This window comes from Salmo trutta, chromosome 38 (genome assembly GCF_901001165.1).
Source record: "Salmo trutta chromosome 38, fSalTru1.1, whole genome shotgun sequence".
NCBI lineage: Eukaryota > Metazoa > Chordata > Actinopteri > Salmoniformes > Salmonidae > Salmo > Salmo trutta.
In genome coordinates, this window is record NC_042994.1 from 18,614,946 (window position 1) to 18,634,562 (window position 19,617).

At 43.7% G+C, this 19,617-nt stretch overlaps 2 protein-coding genes across 5 annotated transcripts; one reads left to right on the forward strand and one right to left on the reverse strand.

Moving 5' to 3' along the window:
- The first annotated feature begins 4,542 nt into the window (after positions 1-4,542).
- On the forward strand, positions 4,543-6,588 carry LOC115178464 (uncharacterized). The gene is made up of 2 exons (XM_029739656.1): positions 4,543-4,567; positions 5,857-6,588. The coding sequence occupies exon 2, from the start codon at positions 5,861-5,863 to the stop codon at positions 6,500-6,502; it is 642 nt and encodes a 213-aa protein (XP_029595516.1). The 5' UTR covers positions 4,543-4,567; positions 5,857-5,860; the 3' UTR covers positions 6,503-6,588.
- A 2,805-nt stretch (positions 6,589-9,393) lies between these two features.
- Positions 9,394-17,858, reverse strand: LOC115178460 (TOG array regulator of axonemal microtubules protein 2-like). Of its 4 annotated transcripts, none has more exons than XM_029739649.1 (9): positions 17,608-17,858; positions 16,871-17,422; positions 16,228-16,489; positions 15,749-15,917; positions 15,445-15,550; positions 15,058-15,293; positions 12,023-12,181; positions 11,142-11,273; positions 9,394-9,434 (listed from the first exon to the last, which is right to left on the reverse strand). In XM_029739649.1, the coding sequence occupies exons 1-9, from the start codon at positions 17,746-17,748 to the stop codon at positions 9,428-9,430; spliced, it is 1,764 nt and encodes a 587-aa protein (XP_029595509.1). In that variant the 5' UTR covers positions 17,749-17,858; the 3' UTR covers positions 9,394-9,427. The 4 variants fall into 4 exon arrangements, with proteins under 4 accessions (XP_029595509.1, XP_029595508.1, XP_029595510.1 ...); XM_029739648.1 differs by lacking the exon at positions 9,394-9,434 and adding an exon at positions 10,332-10,808; XM_029739650.1 differs by lacking the exon at positions 9,394-9,434 and having other exon boundaries at positions 11,001-11,273; positions 15,749-15,881.
- Positions 17,859-19,617: the final 1,759 nt, after the last annotated feature.

Below are 19,617 nucleotides of genomic sequence, written 5' to 3' on the forward strand. Positions count from 1 at the left end.
TCATCTCGGTACCTAATGGCAGTCAGGCTACCTCTGGCGAGCACATGGAGGGCTGTGCGGCCCCCCAAAGAAATGCCACCCCACACCATGACTGACCCACCGCCAAACCGGTCATGCTGGAGGATGTTGCAGGCAGCAGAACATTCTCCACGGCGTCTCTAGACTCTGTCACGTCTGTCACGTGCTCAGTGTGAACCTGCTTTCATCTGTGAAGAGTACAGGGCGCCAGTGGCGAATTTGCCAATCTTGGTGTTCTCTGGCAAATGCCAAACGTCCTGCACGGTGTTGGGCTGTAAGCACAACCCCCACCTGTGGACGTCGGGCCCTCATACCACCCTCATGGAGTCTGTTTCTGACCGTTTGAGCAGACACATGCACATTTGTGGCCTGCTGGAGGTCATTTTGCAGGGCTCTGGCAGTGCTTCTCCTGCTCCTCCTTGCACAAAGGCGGAGGTAGCGGTCCTGCTGCTGGGTTGTTGCCCTCCTACGGCCTCCTCCACGTCTCCTGATGTACTGGCCTGTCTCCTGGTAGCGCCTCCATGCTCTGGACACTACGCTGACAGACACAGCAAACCTTCTTGCCACAGCTCGTATTGATGTGCCATCCTGGATGAGCTGCACTACCTGAGCCACTTGTGTGGGTTGTAGACTCCGTCTCATGCTACCACTAGAGTGAAAGCACCGCCAGCATTCAAAAGTGACCAAAACATCAGCCAGGAAGCATAGGAACTGAGAAGTGGTCTGTGGTCCCCACCTGCAGAACCACTCCTTTATTGGGGGTGTCTTGCTAATTGCCTATAATTTCCACCTGTTGTCTATTCCATTTGCACAACAGCATGTGAAATTTATTGTCAATCAGTGTTGCTTTCTAAGTGGACAGTTTGATTTCACAGAAGTGTGATTGACTTGGAGTTACATTGTGTTGTTTAAGTGTTCCCTTTATTTTTTTGAGCAGTGTATATATATACCGTATACAGTTGAAGTCGGAAGTTTACATACACCTTAGCCAAATACATTTAAACTCAGTTTTTCACAATTCCTGAAATTGAATACTAGTAAAAATCCCCTGTCTTAGGTTAGTTAGGATCACCACTTTATTTTAAGAATGTGAAATGTCAGAATAATAGAAGAGAGATTGATTTATTTCAGCTTGTATTTCTTTCATCACATTCCCAGTGGGTCAGAAGTTCACATATGATTTATTTCAGCTTGTATTTCTTTCATCACATTCCCAGTGGGTCAGAAGTTTACATACACTCAATTAGCATTTGGTAGCATTGCCTTTAAAATGTTTAACTTGGGTCAAACGTTTTGGGTAGCCTTCCAAAAGCTTCCCACGATAAGTTGGCAAAGCTGGTGTAACTGAATCAGGTTTGTAGGCCTTCTTGCACGCACACGCTTTTTCAGTCCTGCCCACACATTTTCTATAGGATTGAGGTCAGGGCTTTGTGATGGCCACTCCAATACCTTGCCTTTGTTGTCCTTAAGCCATTTTGCCACAACTTTGGAAGTATGCTTGGGGTCATTGTCCATTTGGAAGACCCATTTGCGACCAAGCTTTAACTTCCTGACTGATGTTTTGAGATTTTGCTTTAATATATCCACATAATATTCCTCCCTCATGATGCCATCTATTTTGTGAAGTGCACCAGTCCCTCCTGTAGCAAAGCACCCCCACAACATGATGCTGCCACCCCTGTGATTCACGGTTGGGATGGTGTTCTTCGGCTTGCAAGCCTCCCCCTTTTTCCTCCAAACATAATGATGGCCATTATGGCCAAACAGGTCTGATTTTGTTTCATCATACCAGAGGACATTTCTCCAAAAAGTACGATCTTTGTCCCCATGTACAGTTGCAAACCTGAGTCTGTTTTTTTTATGGCGGTTTTGGAGCAGTGGCTTCTTCCTTGCTGAGCGGCCTTTCAGGTTATGTCATTTGATACTTTTGTACTTGTTTCCTCCAGCATCTTCACAAGGTCCTTTGCTGTTGTTCTGGGATTGATTTGCACTTTTCGCGACAAAGTACGTTCATCTCTAGGAGACAGAACACATCTCCTTCCTGAGCGGAATGACGGCTGCGTGGTCCCATGGTGTTTATACTTGCGTTCTATTGTTTGTACAGATGAACGTGGTACCTTCAGGCATTTGGAAATTGCTCCCAAGGACGAACCAGGCTTGTGGAGGTCTACAATTTTATTTCTGAGGTCTTGGCTGATTTCTTTTGATTTTCCCATGATGTCAAGCAAAGAGGCACTGAGTTTGAAGATAGGCCTTGAAATACATCCACAGGTACACCTCCAATTGACTCAAATGTTGTCAATTAGCCTATCAGAAGCTTCTAAAGCCATGACATCATTTTCTGGAATTTTCCAACCTGTTTAAAGGCACAGTCAACTTAGTGTATGTAAACTTCTGACCCATTGGAATTGTGATACAGTGAATTATAAGTGAAATAATCTGTCTGTAAACAATTGTTGGAAAAATTACTTGTGTCATGCACAAAGCAGATGTCCTAACCGACTTGCCAAAACTATAGTTTGTTAACAAGACATTTGTGCAGTGGTTGAAAAATGGGTTTTAATGACTCCAACCTAAGTGTATGTAAACCTCCGACTTCAACTGTATATACATATTTTGTGCACACATTTGTTTACATCCTCGTTAGTGAGCATTTCTCCTTCGCCAAGATAATCGATCCACCTGACAGCTGTGGCATATCAAGAAGCTGATTAAACACCATGATCCTTACACAGGTGCACCTTGTGCTGGGGACAATAAAAGGCTACTCTAAAATGTGCAGTTTTGTTACACAACACAATGCTACAGATCTTTCAAATTTTGAGGGAGCGGTCAATTCGCCATGCGGCTGCTGGAGTGTCTACCAAAGCTGTTGCCAAAGAATAGAATGTTAATTTCTCTACCATAAACCGCAATACGTCCAATAAGCCTCACAACCTGCAGACCACGTGTAACCACGCCAGCCCAGGACCTCCACATCCATTTTCTTCACCAGCGGGATCATCTGAGACCAGCCACCCAGACAGCTGACGAAACTGTGGATTTGCACAATTGAAGAATTTCTGCACAAACTGTCAGAAACCATCTCAGGGAAGCTCATCTGCAAACTCGTCGTCCTCAACATGGTCTTGACCTGACTGCAGTTTGGCGTCGTAACCGACTTCAGTGGGAAAATGCTCACCTTCGATGGCCGCTGGCACGCTGGAGAAGTTTGCTCTTCATGGATGAATCCCTGTTTCAATTGTACCGGGCAGATGGCAGACAGCGAGCAGTTTGGGGATGTCATTGCTGTGGACAGCGAGTTCCCCATTTTGGCGGTGGGGTTATGGTATGGGCAGGCATAAGCTACAGACAACAAACACAATTGCATTTTATCTTTGGCAATTTGAATGCACAGAGATACCGTGACGAGATCCTGAGGCCCATTGTTGTGTCATTCATCCACCGCCATCACCTTATGTTTCAGCATGATAATGCACGGCCCCATGTCATCGGATCTGTACACAATTCCTGGAAGCTGAAAATGTCCCAGTTCTTCCATGGCCTGCATACTAACCAAACATGTTACCCATTGAGCATGTTAGGGATGCTCTGGATTGACATGTACGACAGCGCGTTCCAGTTCCCGGCAATATCCGGCAACTTCACGCAACCAATGAAGGGGCTGGGAAAACATTCCACAGGCCACAATCAACAGCCTGATTAACTCTATGCGAAGGAGATGTGTTGCACTGCATGAGGCAAATGGTGGTCACACCAGATACTGACTGGTGTTCTGATCTATGCCCCTACCTTTTTTAAGGTATCTGTGACCAACAGATGCATATCTGTATTCCCAGTCATGGGAAATCCATAGAATAGGGCATAATACATTTATTTCAATTGACTGATTTGCTCATATGAACTGTATTTCAGTAAAATCTTAAAAATTGTTGCATGTTACGTTTATATTTTTGGTCAGTGAATTATATATATTGTATATACACACATACTCACACATCAATTATGTTTTTATTAGGAAAAGTGACAATAACATTTACTTACATTGTGTGTTTTTTTCAAAAATAATTTCCTGTCTCTGTTTTTCTCTTTCCAGCTGAGTATACTTTTGGTTGATGAACCTCAGGTTTGAGGTCAATTCCATTTAAATTCCAGTCAATTCAGGAAGTACCTTGAAATTCCAATTCCAATGAGGAACATGTGTCATTTGAATCTGGTTTAGTTTCTGAATTGACTGGCATTGAAATGGAATTAACCACAACCCATGATGAAAAAAAAAACACTAGAGGGCAACATTGCCTGGCATGTCTTGCAATGAGAATGGGGTTAGCGTTACGATATGGAATAGCATGAATACAATAATGAGGGATTCCGTGTACAGCACTTTAAAATGAAAGTGAATGTGATCTCTAAAGCAAACGGGATATTGTTTGAAGAGATTCCATTGCGTATGATGTCCATGGATGTCACGCAAGGAAGCTTTGTTGAGCTGAAAAATCGAAAGTGAAGCTATCAGAGATACACTGTCAAAACATTGGAGGTAGAACGGGTAGGTTAATTACCTGAAAAAGGTAGAAACAATGTAAAAATATTTTTGCAACGTATCCACAGCCAGTCAGTTGCACAACATTGGGATCTATAAGGCATAGATTTGAGTTTTTCTACAGCGGTAACTATACAGTACTGGATTTATTGTTGTTACTATCTAACTTACATGTTAGATATGTTATGTTTTGCTTTCCCTCACAGTCCTGACAAATTACCACCGTACAGCTGTATTGGTGATCAGGGTTGACTTTAATTCAGTTAGTTCAGTAAAATGAAAAGTCTTCATAATAAATGATGGGAAATTTGAATTAAATTATTCACTGAATTGACCCCAGCCCTGGTGGTGACTATACAAAATACTCTTATAGAGGGAGAAGATGGAGTTTAGTTCAGTCGAAAAGGAAGAGGTTTGTGTTGTTCAATGGCACCTTGTATACATTACGACATCATACTTTGTACTCAATGAGTAGCTGAGAATATCTGTGTTGTAGTTCACGTTTAAATAACATTTCTGATTGAGCCGACATATGCAGCGTGTACCGTGAATGCAGTATCCGCAACTGCGGGAACATTGCCTTTGTCAATCGCCCTATAAAGTGGATCTTCGGCGCTTCAGATTGAATTTAGATTTAGTCAATAATCTTTTGGGAGGGAATAAATCATGGAAACATACTTTGAGTAAATAATAATTTCAGTGGTTAGATTTTAGAAAAGAAAACCTCTCTATATCTATGTCTTCAATATGTTTTTTCATCAATACATTATTGATGTGAGTGTACAACACATATAGCCTAACCCGGTACATATGGAATGCCGTTTGGGTCTTGGCGTGTCAAAAAGATACACGTCAAATAACATTATTTGATGCGTCAAATAAGCTTCTTGACCAATCAGGACCTGAATAATGACTCCATGTCACATAATAATTTAACATGTTCATAAATTGTTTCCGTACTTATTACACATTGATTACACTCTCACTCATATTTCATATGTCACAACGATTCACCGATACGTATGCTATGAGTCATAGATTTTGTCACTGATGATTATGAGGTACAGCCAGAAGAGGATAGGCTCTCTGAGCTGGGTTCCTCTCCACGTTCCTATATGGGAATCTTTCCAAGCCACTGTGCTCTCACTTCTGCTTTGCTTGCACTTTGGGGTCTAGGCTGGGTTACTGTAAAGCACTTTGTGATAACTACTGATGTATAAAGGTCTTTATAAATACATTTGATTGATTGATCTCATCAGTTTACAAATTGGTGTCAACTGTGTGTCCGTTAGCAGAGCCATGCCAGCGAAGTTGGTGCAGTTCACCGGTTGGGAGGCTGTGGTTGAGAAGCAGATTGTCCTGAAACCTGGTCAGGCACCACGGGGCAGACAAGGCTACACCATGTACCATGGCACCCACCGTGACAGCGCTCGAGCCATCATCACAGGGGGGTTCCGGCCCTTGGCGGGGGGCACGTTGGGCCCGGGGGTCTACTGCAGTCGGGACATAGCCAAGGCGCAGGGTTACCCCGGTGGGTGCCCCACTGGAGAACATGTGGTATTGCAGCTGAAGGTCCGGGTGGGCCGCGTGAAGAAGATGGATAGGCAGAATGTAGCAATGTGGTGCTCGTGGCAACAGAGCGGATACGATACAGCCTGGCTGCCCTCCACCGTCATTGGGCATGAGGAGGACTGCGTTAAAGATCCAAAGCGGGTGGCGGTGAACGGCATCGCGCACTGTGGCGACCCGGCCACGAAGCAAGCCCTCGAGAAGCTCATCAGTCAGCAGAGACATGGGGTGGAATCAAGTGGGAGGGTTGTGGGCGGGTGTAAGGAGTGCAAGATGCAGACACCGATTTGCCACTCTCTGGAGGTGTGTTGGGGGTGTGGCGCCACTGTATGCCCTTTTATGGACAAACACGTCTGCAAAAGGAGCAGTTGAAAGTGACAGCTTCAAAATACTGGATACTATACGATGATGACATTATTTGTTAATTCAACAATAAAAAAAGTTTGTGTGAAAATACATTTATATTTGTTGGTTCACTCATTGTCACCCACGATGAAATCAGAGGGTGGATCTGTCTCCGTCCGTTCGTACGTACAATGCTCAGTTAGTTAGTCACACGCGATCTCTCAGACACCACTGGCCCGGTTTTGACTAAACTTGGGTGAAAAGGTTGTGAGTTCAAATCTCATCATGGAAAACTTTTGCATTTTAGTTAATTAGCAACTTTTCATCTACTTACTACTTTTAAGCTACTTTGCAAATACTTAGCATGTTAGCCAACACTTCCCCTAAACATAAACTTAACCCTTTTAGTTAACCCTAACCTTAACCCTTTTAGTTAACTCTTCCCCTTTAAACCTAACTAGCTAATGCCAACCAGGTAACGCTACCCACCTAGCTAGAATTTGTAGCATATCATACATTTCACAAATTCTTGACATATAATACGTGTACCAAATTTGTAACATATTGTACGTTTTGCAAATTTGTAACATAATACGAATTGTAATATATCATACAAAATGGGTGATGGACAACCAGAAATTAATACATACCATACGAAACGTAACATATCATACTAACTGGAGTGTCTCGGATTTACATACAGAATACATACTGACTTGCCTAGTTAAATAATGGTTAATTAAAAAAACTATAATAATACAAAATGCTCTGAGACCAGGTTGGTCTGCCCCCAGATCAAAATCTAGTAGATGGCCAGCATGCATGCAAAATTTGGTTCTGGGTTCTGAGACTACTGAGCTATACATGGGTTGCACGTTTCATCACAATATTGTTTTGAACGTTCATTTCAGGACTGCCAGGACGGCCAGCTGAAGATTTGGTCTAAAGTGCATTACTATGGCTTAAAAACACGATGCAATTTCTAAAGAAGGCAACTTATTAGTAGCAAAACCTTGCGTCTTCATTTTGAGGTCTCCAGATTGACTTTAGTTGCAGTGAAACATTAGCTTGCTAGCTAAGAGATTGAGTGGAGACCAATACATTTTTTCTAACAAACTTTGCTAGCTAATGACAACATTGCCATCTGAAAGAAGCAAACATTATTTTTGTCCCCACCAGTGACTACGCTTTTCCACTTGTGCTCTAACTAGCTACAGTGAGGGAAAAAAGTATTTGATCCCCCGCTGATTTTGTACGTTTGCCCACTGACAAAGAAACCAGTCTATAATTTTAATGGTAGGTTTATTTGAACAGTGAGAAACAGAATAACAAAAAAATCCAGAAAAACGCATGTCAAAAATGTTATAAATCAATTTGCATTTTAATGAGGGAAATAAGTATTTGACCCCTCTCAATCAGAAAGATTTCTGGCTCCCAGGTGTCTTTTATACAGTTAACGAGCTGAGATTAGGAGCACATTCTTAAAAGGGAGTGCTCCTAATCTCAGCTTGTTACCTGTATAAAAGACACCTGTCCACAGAAGCAATCAATCAATCATATTCCAAACTCTTCACCATAACCAAGACCAAAGAGCTCTCCAAGGATGTCAGGGACAAGATTGTAGCCCTACACAAGGCTGGAATGGGCTACAAGACCATCGCCAAGCAGCTTGGTGAGAAGGTGACAACAGTTGGAGCGATTATTCGCAAATGGAAGAAACACAAAAGAACTGTCATACTCCCTCGGTCTGGGGCTCCATGCAAGATCTCACCTCGTGGAGTTGCAATGATCATGACAACGGTGAGGAATCAGCCCAGAACTACACAGGAGGATCTTGTCAATGATCTCAAGGCAGCTGGGACCATAGTCACCAAGAAAACAATTGCTAACACACTAAACGTGAAGGACTGAAATCCAGCAGCGCCCGCAAGGTCCCCCTGTTCAAGAAAGCACATATACATGCCCGTCTGAAGTTTGCCAATGAACATCTGAATGATTCAGAGGACAACTGGGTGAAAGTGTTGTGGTCAGATGAGACCAAATGGAGCTCTTTGGCATCACCTCAACTCGCCGTGTTTGGAGGAATGCTGCCTATGACCCCAAGAACACCATCCCCACCGTCAAACATGGAGGTGGAAACATTATGCTTTGGGGGTGTTTTTCTGCTAAGGTGACTGGACAACTTCACCGCATCAAAGGGACGATGGACGGGGCCATGTACCGTCAAATCTTGGGTGAGAACCTCCATCCCTCAGCCAGTGCATTGAAAATGGGTCGTGGATGGGTATTCCAGGATGACAATGACCCAAAACACACGGCCAAGGCAACAAAGGAGTGGCTCAAGAAGAAACACATTAAGGTCCTGGAGTGGCCTAGCCAGTCTCCAAACCTTAATCCCATAGAAAATCTGTGGAGGGAGCTGAAGGTTCGAGTTGCCAAACGTCAGCCTCGAAACCTTAATGACTTGGAGAAGATCTGCAAAGAGGACTGGGACAAGGTCTGACCTCTGTGATTGCCAACAAGGTTTTTGCCACCAAGTACTAAGTCATGTTTTGCAGAGGGGTCAAATACTTATTTCCCTCATTAAAATGCAAATCAGTTTATAAAATGCGTTTATAACAGAACATGGCCAAGATGTTAAAATGTTCATAGATGACCAGCAGGGTCAAATAATAATAATCACAGTGGTTGTCGAGGGTGCAACAGGTCAGCACCTCAGGAGAAAGTGTCAGTTGGCTTTTCATAGCCGATCATTCAGAGTATCTCTACTGCTCCAGCTGTCTCTACAGAGTTGAAAACAGCAAGTCTGGGACAAGGAGCACGTCCGGTGAACAGGTCAGGGTTCCATAACCGCAGGCAGAACAGTTGAAACTGGAGCAGCAGCACAGCCAGGTGGACTGGGGACAGCAAGGAGTCATCAGGCCAGGTAGTCCTGAGGCATGGTCCTAGGGCTCAGGTCCTCCGAGAGAGAGAGAGAGAGAGAGAAAGAGAGAGAGAGAAAGAGAGAGAGAGAGAGAGAGAGAAAGAGAGAATTAGAGAGAGCATACTTATATTCACACAGGACACCGGATAAGACAGGAGAAATACTCCAGATATAACAGACTGACCCTAGCTCCCCGACACATAAACTACTGCAGCATAAATACTGGAGGCTGAGACAGGAGAGGTCGGGAGACACTGTGGCCCCATCCGACGATACCCCCGGACAGGGCCAAACAGGCAGGATATAACCCTATCCAGTTTGCCAAAGCACAGCCCCCACACCACTAGAGGGATATCTTCAATCACCAACTTACCATCCTGAGACAGGGCCGAGTATAGCCCACAAAGATCTCCGCCACGGCACAACCCAAGGGGGGGCACTAACCCAGACAGGAGGATCACGTCAGTGACTCAACCCACTCAAGTGACGCACCCCTCCTCGAGACGGCATGGAAGAGCACCATTTACTATTACATTTTAGTCATTTAGCAGACACTCTTATCCAGAGCGACTTACAGTAGTGAATGCATACATTTCATGCATTTTTTTTTGCACCAGTAAGCAAATTGATATAAAACATCCCCACTAAATGTTTTTAAATGCTCACGAATTTCTACAAAATGAGCACAAATTTATATTAAACATGGCTACAAATTATGAAACGAATTGTAAAACGTCCACGTACTGTAATATACATCCGCTCTACTTTTAGTTTTGGATGTTATGATGATATTCCCTGGAGGTCGGGGCCCACAGGGCAGGTGCCCTGCGTGCCCATTCGGTAATCTGGCCCTGATCATGAAATTAAACTACAGGTATTGTTGTTACACATCCTCACACTGTCTTGGAGGATAAAACTGAGACTGTAGCCAGCTTCCATTTTACCTAGTTTTATTGTCCAAAGAATGTTCTCATAGTCCAGAAGCATTGGATGAAAATCCACAATGTTGGTGCCATACAGGAGCACTGACCAATCTGCCTCCAAAAGAGGACTGCTGGTTTTGAGGATGGTGTGGAGGTCAGTGGTTGATGATCTGAGCACCCCCTGAGATGGTGAGTATGGTTTCAGTAGACCACTATTGAGCTGGTAGATCAGATAGGAACTTCGAGGAAAGGTCATTTAGTGCTTTGAATGTGGTTCATATTGCCTTATAGTGAATTCAGGACTTGGACAGGGAGTCGATGCAGCTTAAAGATGCATTTACATGGGGGTTTGGATGATAGTGTCAAATTTCTTAGAATGAGCGAAAATATTGGAGTTTGGGGACTGGAGGGGATAATAGTCAAGTTGGGAAATGTGCAAATATTTAGATACAAACATATAGTCAAGTTGGGGATTATTCAGATATTCCTGTTGAAAAAGAGAAAAGACAGAAAGATATAATCTTACAGTATATTAAATTCATCCCATTGGGCCAAAACTGGTTGAATAAACGTTGTTTCCACCTCATTTCAACAACAACAAAAAATCTATGTGATGGCGGTGAATCAATGTGGAAAACACAATTGGATTTTTTTCACCCAAATTTTCACCAATATTTTTGGTTAATTTCACATTGGTTGATTTCCCAAATTTAAATCAAAACTAGACATTGAACTGATGTCTGTGCCCAGTGGGATTGGAGTTCTGTAATCATATCAGCTCATTTGTCATACTTCTTCTAATCATCCAGAGAGAATGTACCTTTCTTTGAGGTTAACCTTTGAGATGACCTCCCTCAAGGATTCTCGCTCTTTCCTCGGAGCGAATTTGTCCCACATTTTAGCAAAGTCGCCATTGGTGGCCACGTTTCTCAAGATATTGCGACCATGATGCCTGTGGACAAAGATATTAATATCATCTTAAACGTGCAACATATCAAATAATTTCTCCTGTCTGTGATTAAAAACAGTACTCAAACGATGGCAACCTGAGAAAAAATATCCCATCAAAATAAGACATACATTAGGTCGAATTTGCAAGAGGGTCGAGAGCCGTGCGTCCTGCGAAACATAACCCAGCCAAACCGTACTACTTCTTGACACAAAGCCCGCTTAACCTGGAAGCCAGCTGCACCAATGTGTTGGAGAAAACACCATACACCTGGCGACCGTGTCAGCGTGCATTGGTCACCACAGGAGGTCGCTAGTTGGCGATGGGAGAAGAACATCCTTTGGCTTCGGCTAAGCTTTTGGCTTTTTAACTTTCAAACCCACATGAGTGCCTGGACTTGGATTTTCCTATGCCACGTAGCACTTATTTGTGTTTATAATTTTTCCTATCTGTTTTCAATTACTATTCCCCTCCAAGAGAACCTGTGGTTGTTTTGGAATACCTAAAATCCGCAATTCAATCCATGACACCCTTTAGCATAGATGCTGTAGACAGCTGACAATGTGGCTTTTAAAGGCAATTTCAATTTGTATTCGTGGTAAACGCTGCAGATGTCGACTCAAGAGTAAATTACCTTTACAAGCTGCATTGTCGGCGATCTAGTGCTATAGCGAGCCATGGATTGAATCACGGCCTAAATTAAGGCCGGCCATTATGTTTAAGCAAGCGACTTTACAGGAGGAACATCCCACCTGACTTCCTGTGCAGGGTCCACAGCCAGTTTACTGACGGCAATCAAGAAACGGTCAGTGAGGTCTTTCTTCCCCGACAGGAGACGAGACATCCCCATGACCTCAGCCAGTCTCTCCAGGTGCTGAGCAGTGCAGCTCCTCACCGCAGCGTTACGGTGGCTGAGGAAGGAAAAACAGAGCACATCAGTTACATGTCATAGAGATACATGAGTTAGGAGACGAATGATAATGGATTGTATTGATGAAGTCTCATCGATGGATCAAAATGTTCAGTTGGACTTTATATTAAGGTCACTTAATATACCATTTATAAACTGTTTGTGAAGAGTTCAATTACCATTTATTAATCATTATTCCTACATTTGTAAATGTCAATGAGAAATCTATAAATAGTTATTTACACATTTATAAACGCTATTTTAAATGATTTGTTCAAGATTTATCAGATAATTAATAAGGTATTTGATCATAGTGCCTTGTATATGATTTCATAATGTTAAATACCTTTCCACTCTCAGTCCAATTCTTGCTAGTCAATGTCAACTCATTGCCTATAAATATACATATTTATAAATGTATTTATATTCCAGCCCAGGCGCAATTTCGATTTTGGTCACTAGATGGCAGCAGTGTCAGTGCAAAGTCTTAGACTGATCCAATGAACCATTGTATATCTGTTCAAAATGTTGTATCAAGACTGCCCAAATGTGCCTAATTGGTTTATCAATACATTGTGCACTCTTCTCAAACAAATAGATTGATATTCTTTCACTGTAATACCTACTGTAAATTGGACAGTGCAGTTAAATTAACAAGAATTTAAGCTTTCTGCCCATATCTGTCCTGGGAAATGTTTTTGTTACTTACAACCTCATGCTAATCACATTTGCCTATATTAGCTCAACCGTCCCGCGGGGGGGACACTGATCCCGTAGAGGTTTAATATCATAATGTTTCTTAAGACCTGCCTAAATGAAAACATGTGAATATTTGTGATGGTGTATATTAAATTGATTGACTTTGTAGTTGGTAGTATTTGATATATAACTATACATTAAAATGTTTATATTTTACGCTATAAAGATACTTAAAATATGCAAGCAAGCATTAGGCAATGAGTTGACATTGACTTGCAAGAATTAGACTGAGAGTGGAAAGGTATTTAACATTATGAAATCATATACAAGGCATTAACAAACATTACAATGCAATACCTTATGCATGATCAGAGAGGGAGAGAGAGAGAGAAGTCATAGCCTGAAAGGCCATGCCCCAAGAGTCGCTGGGGTGGAGAGAGAGAGAGTGTATCTCACTAGCGCAGGTCAGGAACAAAGAAAAAGAGAGAGACAATGAATCTAAGATTCTTAAAAGCCTCTGAGTTGTTAAAATAAAACAATGTGAGTTGTTAACCAATATGCTACTATAAAAGTGAACTTCCAATCAGATATCAGACCTACAGATGTAAACACAACTGAAACTCTGCTACCCAGAGTGGTAACGAGGGGGTTGGCGAGATAATTGAAATTATAAACCGGGTGGTTTGACCCCTGAATGCTGATTGGCTGAAAGCTGTGGCGTATAACCTACCATTTGGTTTTGAAATATTGAAACCAAACCATATTTAAGTAAACAAAAGGAAAAGGTGACTGTAAGAAGCACTCATAATTTCAAATAGGCTACATGTCGTATTAAACAGCCTATAAACACTCTAAATAGGTCAGGAGTCAGACATGTAGCCTAATACGAAATGTATTTGTAGAGTTAAAATGGTTATTCCATCAAACTTCAAATTATTAGAATAGTACACAACGCAGAACAGAACAACCAGGTTGAGGGCCAAAGACCGCGAACAGGAATATTCCAAGTTCAGACAGAAGGGGGGAGTCAGATCGCTTTGATCGCCAGGAACTTTACTTTTGGTGTCCATTTTTAATTGTTGCGCTACTGGTGCTGCCTGTTGATGTTAGGTAGGCAGTTACAGTAGCTGAATGATGTTAACATCTTCGGGTTTTGTTTCATTAAATATATTTTATTTCATCTGGGTGCATGCGTCACCTACTAACACCCTGGTGCTACCCGTAGCTGCCGTTCTCTTCAGTCCGAGAAAACCCAGAGAGAAAGGTGTGTCTTGCAGATTACTCCTTTGTAGAAGTCCATAACGTGAAATAAATAAAACATCCCAAGGTTAATGCTGTAGATATTGTTATAAGGGAATGTGAGACTATAGAAACATGTAACTTTCAGAGTTTTATTGTTGTTATTAATATAGTTTACAGAGTGCTAAAAGTGCTGCTGTTGCTAGCTAGCATGCCTTTCTGTGATGCAGACGGTTAGCTGAGCTGGTGCGGGCGTTGCATTATGGGAGATGTAGTTTGGTCCTCTAAGGTCTGAATGGGATAGAGGCGATTTCACGTTGTAACTTGTTTGTGCTGCAGTGTTTTTTGTAAATTAGTTGTTTTATTTTGGGACTGTCAACACTATGGCGCACGCGCGCAGCCAGTTTGGGTTCCGTGTCAGCTCAGCGTTTAAACAACATTTTGATCAGACCTACCACGGTGGTAGGTCTGATCAGTGACAATGACGAGTCAGCCTACAGGGAGGAGGTCAAGCACCTGGATGCATGGTGCGCTGACAACAACCTGGCCCTCAATGCAAAGAAAACCACCCACCACATCACTGGTGCCCAGCTCCCTGCCATCGGAGACCTCCAGCGCATCAGGGACCCTTCACATTTTTTGCACTTTTTTATTTGCACTTCTGGTCAGATACTAACTGCATTTCGTTGTACTTGTACTTGTTCAATGACAATAAAGTTGAATCTAATCTAATGTGTGGTATACTTAAGCGAGCAGTGACCATTTTGCACCAGAAAGTTCACTACATATCAATGATCTATTGAATTGTCACATCAGGTCCGTTTGGAGTGAATCCTAACTTCCATTCGAGTCAAACTTTCAATGTGAGACAAAGTGAACATTTGTGGAAGTCCGGATCTACCCCTTAGTGAGTGTTAATTGACCCCTCTCCCTCTTTACCTCAGCCCACCGACCAGCAGGGCATTCATGACACGGGTAGGGGTGCAGCTCTGCACCATGTGACCCAGGGCAAAGTTGGCGGCCTGCCGGATGAAGTTGTTGGCCTCGCTGGCTTTGTACAGCAGCACGCGTGCCGTCCCCTCCACCTCACTGTCCATGGCCCTCTGGAGGTGAACGTACATGTCACCCAGTGTGGCCATGGCAGCACAGGACACTGCAGAGCGCAGGTTCTTCACCTGAATCATAATAATACGCACAGGACCAACTATTAATGTTGAGCAGTACAACCCACGAACATCAGAAACATGACACAATAATTTGGCTTGTTCTCCAAATGTAGCAGATTTGTGCAGATGAATGAATAGGGCAGTGAATGAATACAGCTACCTCATTTATAATGGCAAGGCAGATATCATGGAGTTTAGGCATCAGTATGTCCATGTGGTTCTGAGCCATCACACGGAGAGAGGTCAAGCCCTCGATCTTCTTCTCCCTGCAAGCCAGTGAAAGAAACGTAAGCAATTTCCACAACATTTTCCAAAAACATTATAAAGATGTTCATCAATTAGGACTCTGGTCTCTTAATTTCAGAAGTTTCTACGCTCTGTAGCTCAAATCTACATTTCCAAGGACACTACACTGTGCTTCCTTTAGCCTAGCTCCATTGGTCATGTCTACAGTGAATGCTCACCAGTCATCAGAGGCAGAGTGGAGCAGCTTAAAGGTCTTAGTCAGGGCCTGCTCTGGGTTGGACAGGGGCTGCAATCTGGCCTGGTCCTGACCTTTCTTTATTTGGCCCTTTGGCTCACTGGCTGCCTTCTTGTCTATGGGTTGACAGCAGACATCTATCTCTCTGTGAACTGTATGTATGTATTTATGTATTTACTCATTTCCATATCTGTTTGTAGCTTTTAACACTAGAACATCTTAGTTAGTAATATATCATTTTAAATTTAGCACACATTTCTTTGGTGCTCACCCTGCTCAGAAGCAGGGTCTAATTCGCCTTGAGCAAAGGTTATCTCACTGTGCAACAGGCAAAGCAAGTGTGGAAAAATGTCTTAGCCCTGGGCTAAAGCCATTTGTGTCCCTTCCCTTCCTACTATCAGTCTACCTAGCTTCATCTCCCTGTCTAATTTAAATTAGTGTGAGTACATGAGAGGGACTGACCTGAGCCGGTGTCAGCCTTTTGCAGGCTAAGGAACCTTGTAGGCCGAGGCAGTTTGCTCCTGGGCTTGGTAGGAGGGGGAGCAGGCCTGGGTGGGCTGTCACGCGACTTTACCGGGGTCCCAAAATCCAAGTAGTCACGGAGCTCCGCAGGGGTGTTCATATCCACTGAGCTCAGGCTTCCCAGAGAGCTGGTGGCTATTTCCCCCATGGACATGGCCGAGCCCAAACTTCTCCTGCCCATGGCCTTCACCTCATGTACCACCTTTGGCGTAGACCAGAAAAGATTGCTCCCATCATAGAAATGCATATAGAACTAGTATATACATAAACTAATACACAGAGAGATCCTGTATTCTAGGATCTACTCTATCATGCCGTCAAAGATAGTATCCTTTCTAACCTGTACCCCCGCACACTGTACCCCCTTAACTAATCTGTACCCCCGCACACTGACTCGGTACCGATACCCCCTGTATATAGCGTCGTTATTGTTATGTCATTGTGTTACTTTTATTATTATTATTGTTTATTTGTTAAATATTTTCCAAACTCTTCTTGAACTGCACTGTTGGTTTCACAGTAAGGTCTACACTTGTGTTTTCACAAATTTTCACATTTACAATAAATTCAAAGTCCATCCTACCTTCCAGGCCTCCTCCTTCAGGTGAGCCTCGATGTCCCTCACCTCCTCCATCAGGTCAATGGGTCCGTTGTTGTCAGCACAGCCCTGGTCCAACTGGACTTTCAGGGCTTTGACTCCCCGCCTGCCCTTCTTCTTCTTGCCCCTCTTGGAGGGAGCTCCAGTGGGAGGGACGGGAACAGGCCGCACGCTACTGCTGCTGAATGACTTATTCACCTGGATGGACTCCAGAGAGTGAGATCCGGGTCGAACTTGGGCTCCGTCCACCCCCACCACGTTCTTCAGTGGGGCCAGAGCTATGTGTTCAAGCCTTCGTGGCAAAGGCCTCGGTGGAGCTTTCGGCCGCGGAATGCACTGAATAGAGGGGACGAAGTGGTGCGCGAAGGTGCTGCCAACCCCGATGAGAGCAGTCCGGACATAATTCTCATGGATAGCACTTATCTTTCTTTGCTTTGCTTCCATGGCCTCTCTCTCAGCTCTCTGCATCTGCAGAAGTCTGGCATCACTGATGAAGCCCCGATGGCCCTCTGGGATTGGGTAGCTCTCCTGATAGCCCTGGATCACAATGGTACAGTATGAAATGAATAGCAGAAGGGAAGTAGTCAAAATAGTTTCTACAGTGTGTCATATAAAGCTTTTAAGCTAAAGATGTTATGGATGTAGGCCTACTGTCTGTCTATGAAACCACAAAATAAACAGTGATATTTTTGAAAAATGTTTGAAATACTGATGAGCCTTACAAAACTTGAAAACTTGTCCTGGTCATCCTGTTGGTTTAAAGCCATGTTTTGCTTCCTCAAGTTTTCGATGACGCTCTTCATCTGAGAGTTCTCCTTCTGGAGTTTGTCAAACTCACTTGATTTTCTTCCTCGATAAGCCATTGATGATAAATATTAACACTCTCAAAATAAGAACTTAACCTATCTCTGTGAGAGAACTATCATGAAATGAGTGGAAATGAAATTTTGCTTGTCAGATGGAACCAGCAATGATATCATGGCAAGGGAACACTTAAACAACACAATGTAACTCCAAGTCAATCACACTTCTGTGAAATCAAACTGTCCACTTAGGAAGCAACACTGATTGACAATAAATTTCACATGCTGTTGTGCAAATGGAATAGACAACAGGTGGAAATTATAGGCAATTAGCAAGACACCCCCAATAAAGGAGTGGTTCTGCAGTTGGTGACCATAGACCACTTCTCAGTTCCTATGCTTCCTGGCTGATGTTTTGGTCACTTTTGAATGCTGGTGGTGCTTTCACTCTAGTGGTAGCATGAGACGGAGTCTTTAACCCACACAAGTGGCTCAGGTAGTGCAGCTCATCCAGGATGGCACATCAATGCGAGCTGTGGCAAGAAGGTTTGCTGTGTCTGTCAGCGTAGTGTCCAGAGCATGGAGGCGCTACCAGGAGACAGGCCAGTACATCAGGAGACGTGGAGGAGGCCGTAGGAGGGCAACAACCCAGCAGCAGGACCGCTACCTCCGCCTTTGTGCAAGGAGGAGCAGGAGGAGCACTGCCAGAGCCCTGCAAAATGACCTCCAGCAGGCCACAAACGTGCATGTGTCTGCTCAAATGGTCAGAAACAGACTCCATGAGGGTGGTATGAGGGCCCGACGTCCACAGGTGAGGGTTGTGCTTACAGCCCAACACCGTGCAGGACGTTTGGCATTTGCCAGAGAACACCAAGATTTGCAAAGTCGCCACTGGCTCCCTGTGCTCTTCACAGATGAAAGCAGGTTCACACTGAGCACGTGACAGACTTGACAGAGTCTGGAGACGCCGTGGAGAACATTCTGCTGCCTGCAACATCCTCCAGCATGACCGGTTTGGCGGTGGGTCAGTCATGGTGTGGGGTGGCATTTCTTTAGGGGGCCGCACAGCCCTCCATGTGCTCGCCAGAGGTAGCCTGACTGCCATTAGGTACCGAGATGAGATCCTCAGACCCCTTGTGAGACCATATGCTGGTGCGGTTGGCCCTGGGTTCCTCCTAATGCAAGACAATGCTAGACCTCATGTGGCTGGAGTGTGTCAGCAGTTCCTGCAAGAGGAAGGCATTGATGCTATGGACTGGCCCGCCCGTTCCCCAGACCTGAATCCAATTGAGCACATCTGGGACATCATGTCTCGCTCCATCCACCAACGCCACGTTGCACCACAGACTGTCCAGGAGTTGGCGGATGCTTTAGTCCAGGTCTGGGAGGAGATCCCTCAGGAGACCATCCCCCACCTCATCAGGAGCATGCCCAGGCGTTGTAGGGAGGTCATACAGGCACGTGGAGGCCACACACACTACTGAGCCTCATTTTGACTTGTTTTAAGGACATTACATCAAAGTTGGATCAGCCTGTAGTGTGGTTTTCCACTTTAATTTTGAGTGTGACTCCAAATCCAGACCTCCATGGGTTGATAAATTGGATTTCCATTGATTATTTTTGTGTGATTTTGATGTCAGCACATTCAACTATGTAAAGAAAAAAGTATTTAAGAAGATTATTTCTTTCATTCAAATCTAGGATGTGTTGTTTAAGTGTTCCCTTTATTTTTTTGAGCAGTGTATATATAAACTCAGCAAAAAAGAAACGTCCCTTTTTTAGGACACTGTCTTCCACAGATAATTTGTAAAAATCCAAGTAACTTCACAGATCTTCATTGTAAAGGGTTTAAACACTGTTTCCCATGCTTGTTCAATGAACCATAAACAATTATTGAACATGCACCTGTGGAACAGTCATTAAGACACT

Excerpts from the sequence above, each read along its gene's own strand:
- LOC115178464 (XM_029739656.1), top strand. The coding sequence starts at position 5,861 with ATGCCAGCGAAGTTGGTGCAGTTCACCGGTTGGGAGGCTGTGGTTGAG.
- LOC115178460 (XM_029739647.1), bottom strand. The coding sequence starts at position 17,748 with ATGGCTTATCGAGGAAGAAAATCAAGTGAGTTTGACAAACTCCAGAAG. Across the intron at positions 16,490-16,870 it reads TGAAGGAGGAGGCCTGGAAG|GTGGTACATGAGGTGAAGGC; the intron begins GTAGGATGGACT and ends TCTACGCCAAAG. Across the intron at positions 15,294-15,444 it reads GCCTTGCCATTATAAATGAG|GTGAAGAACCTGCGCTCTGC; the intron begins GTAGCTGTATTC and ends ATTATGATTCAG.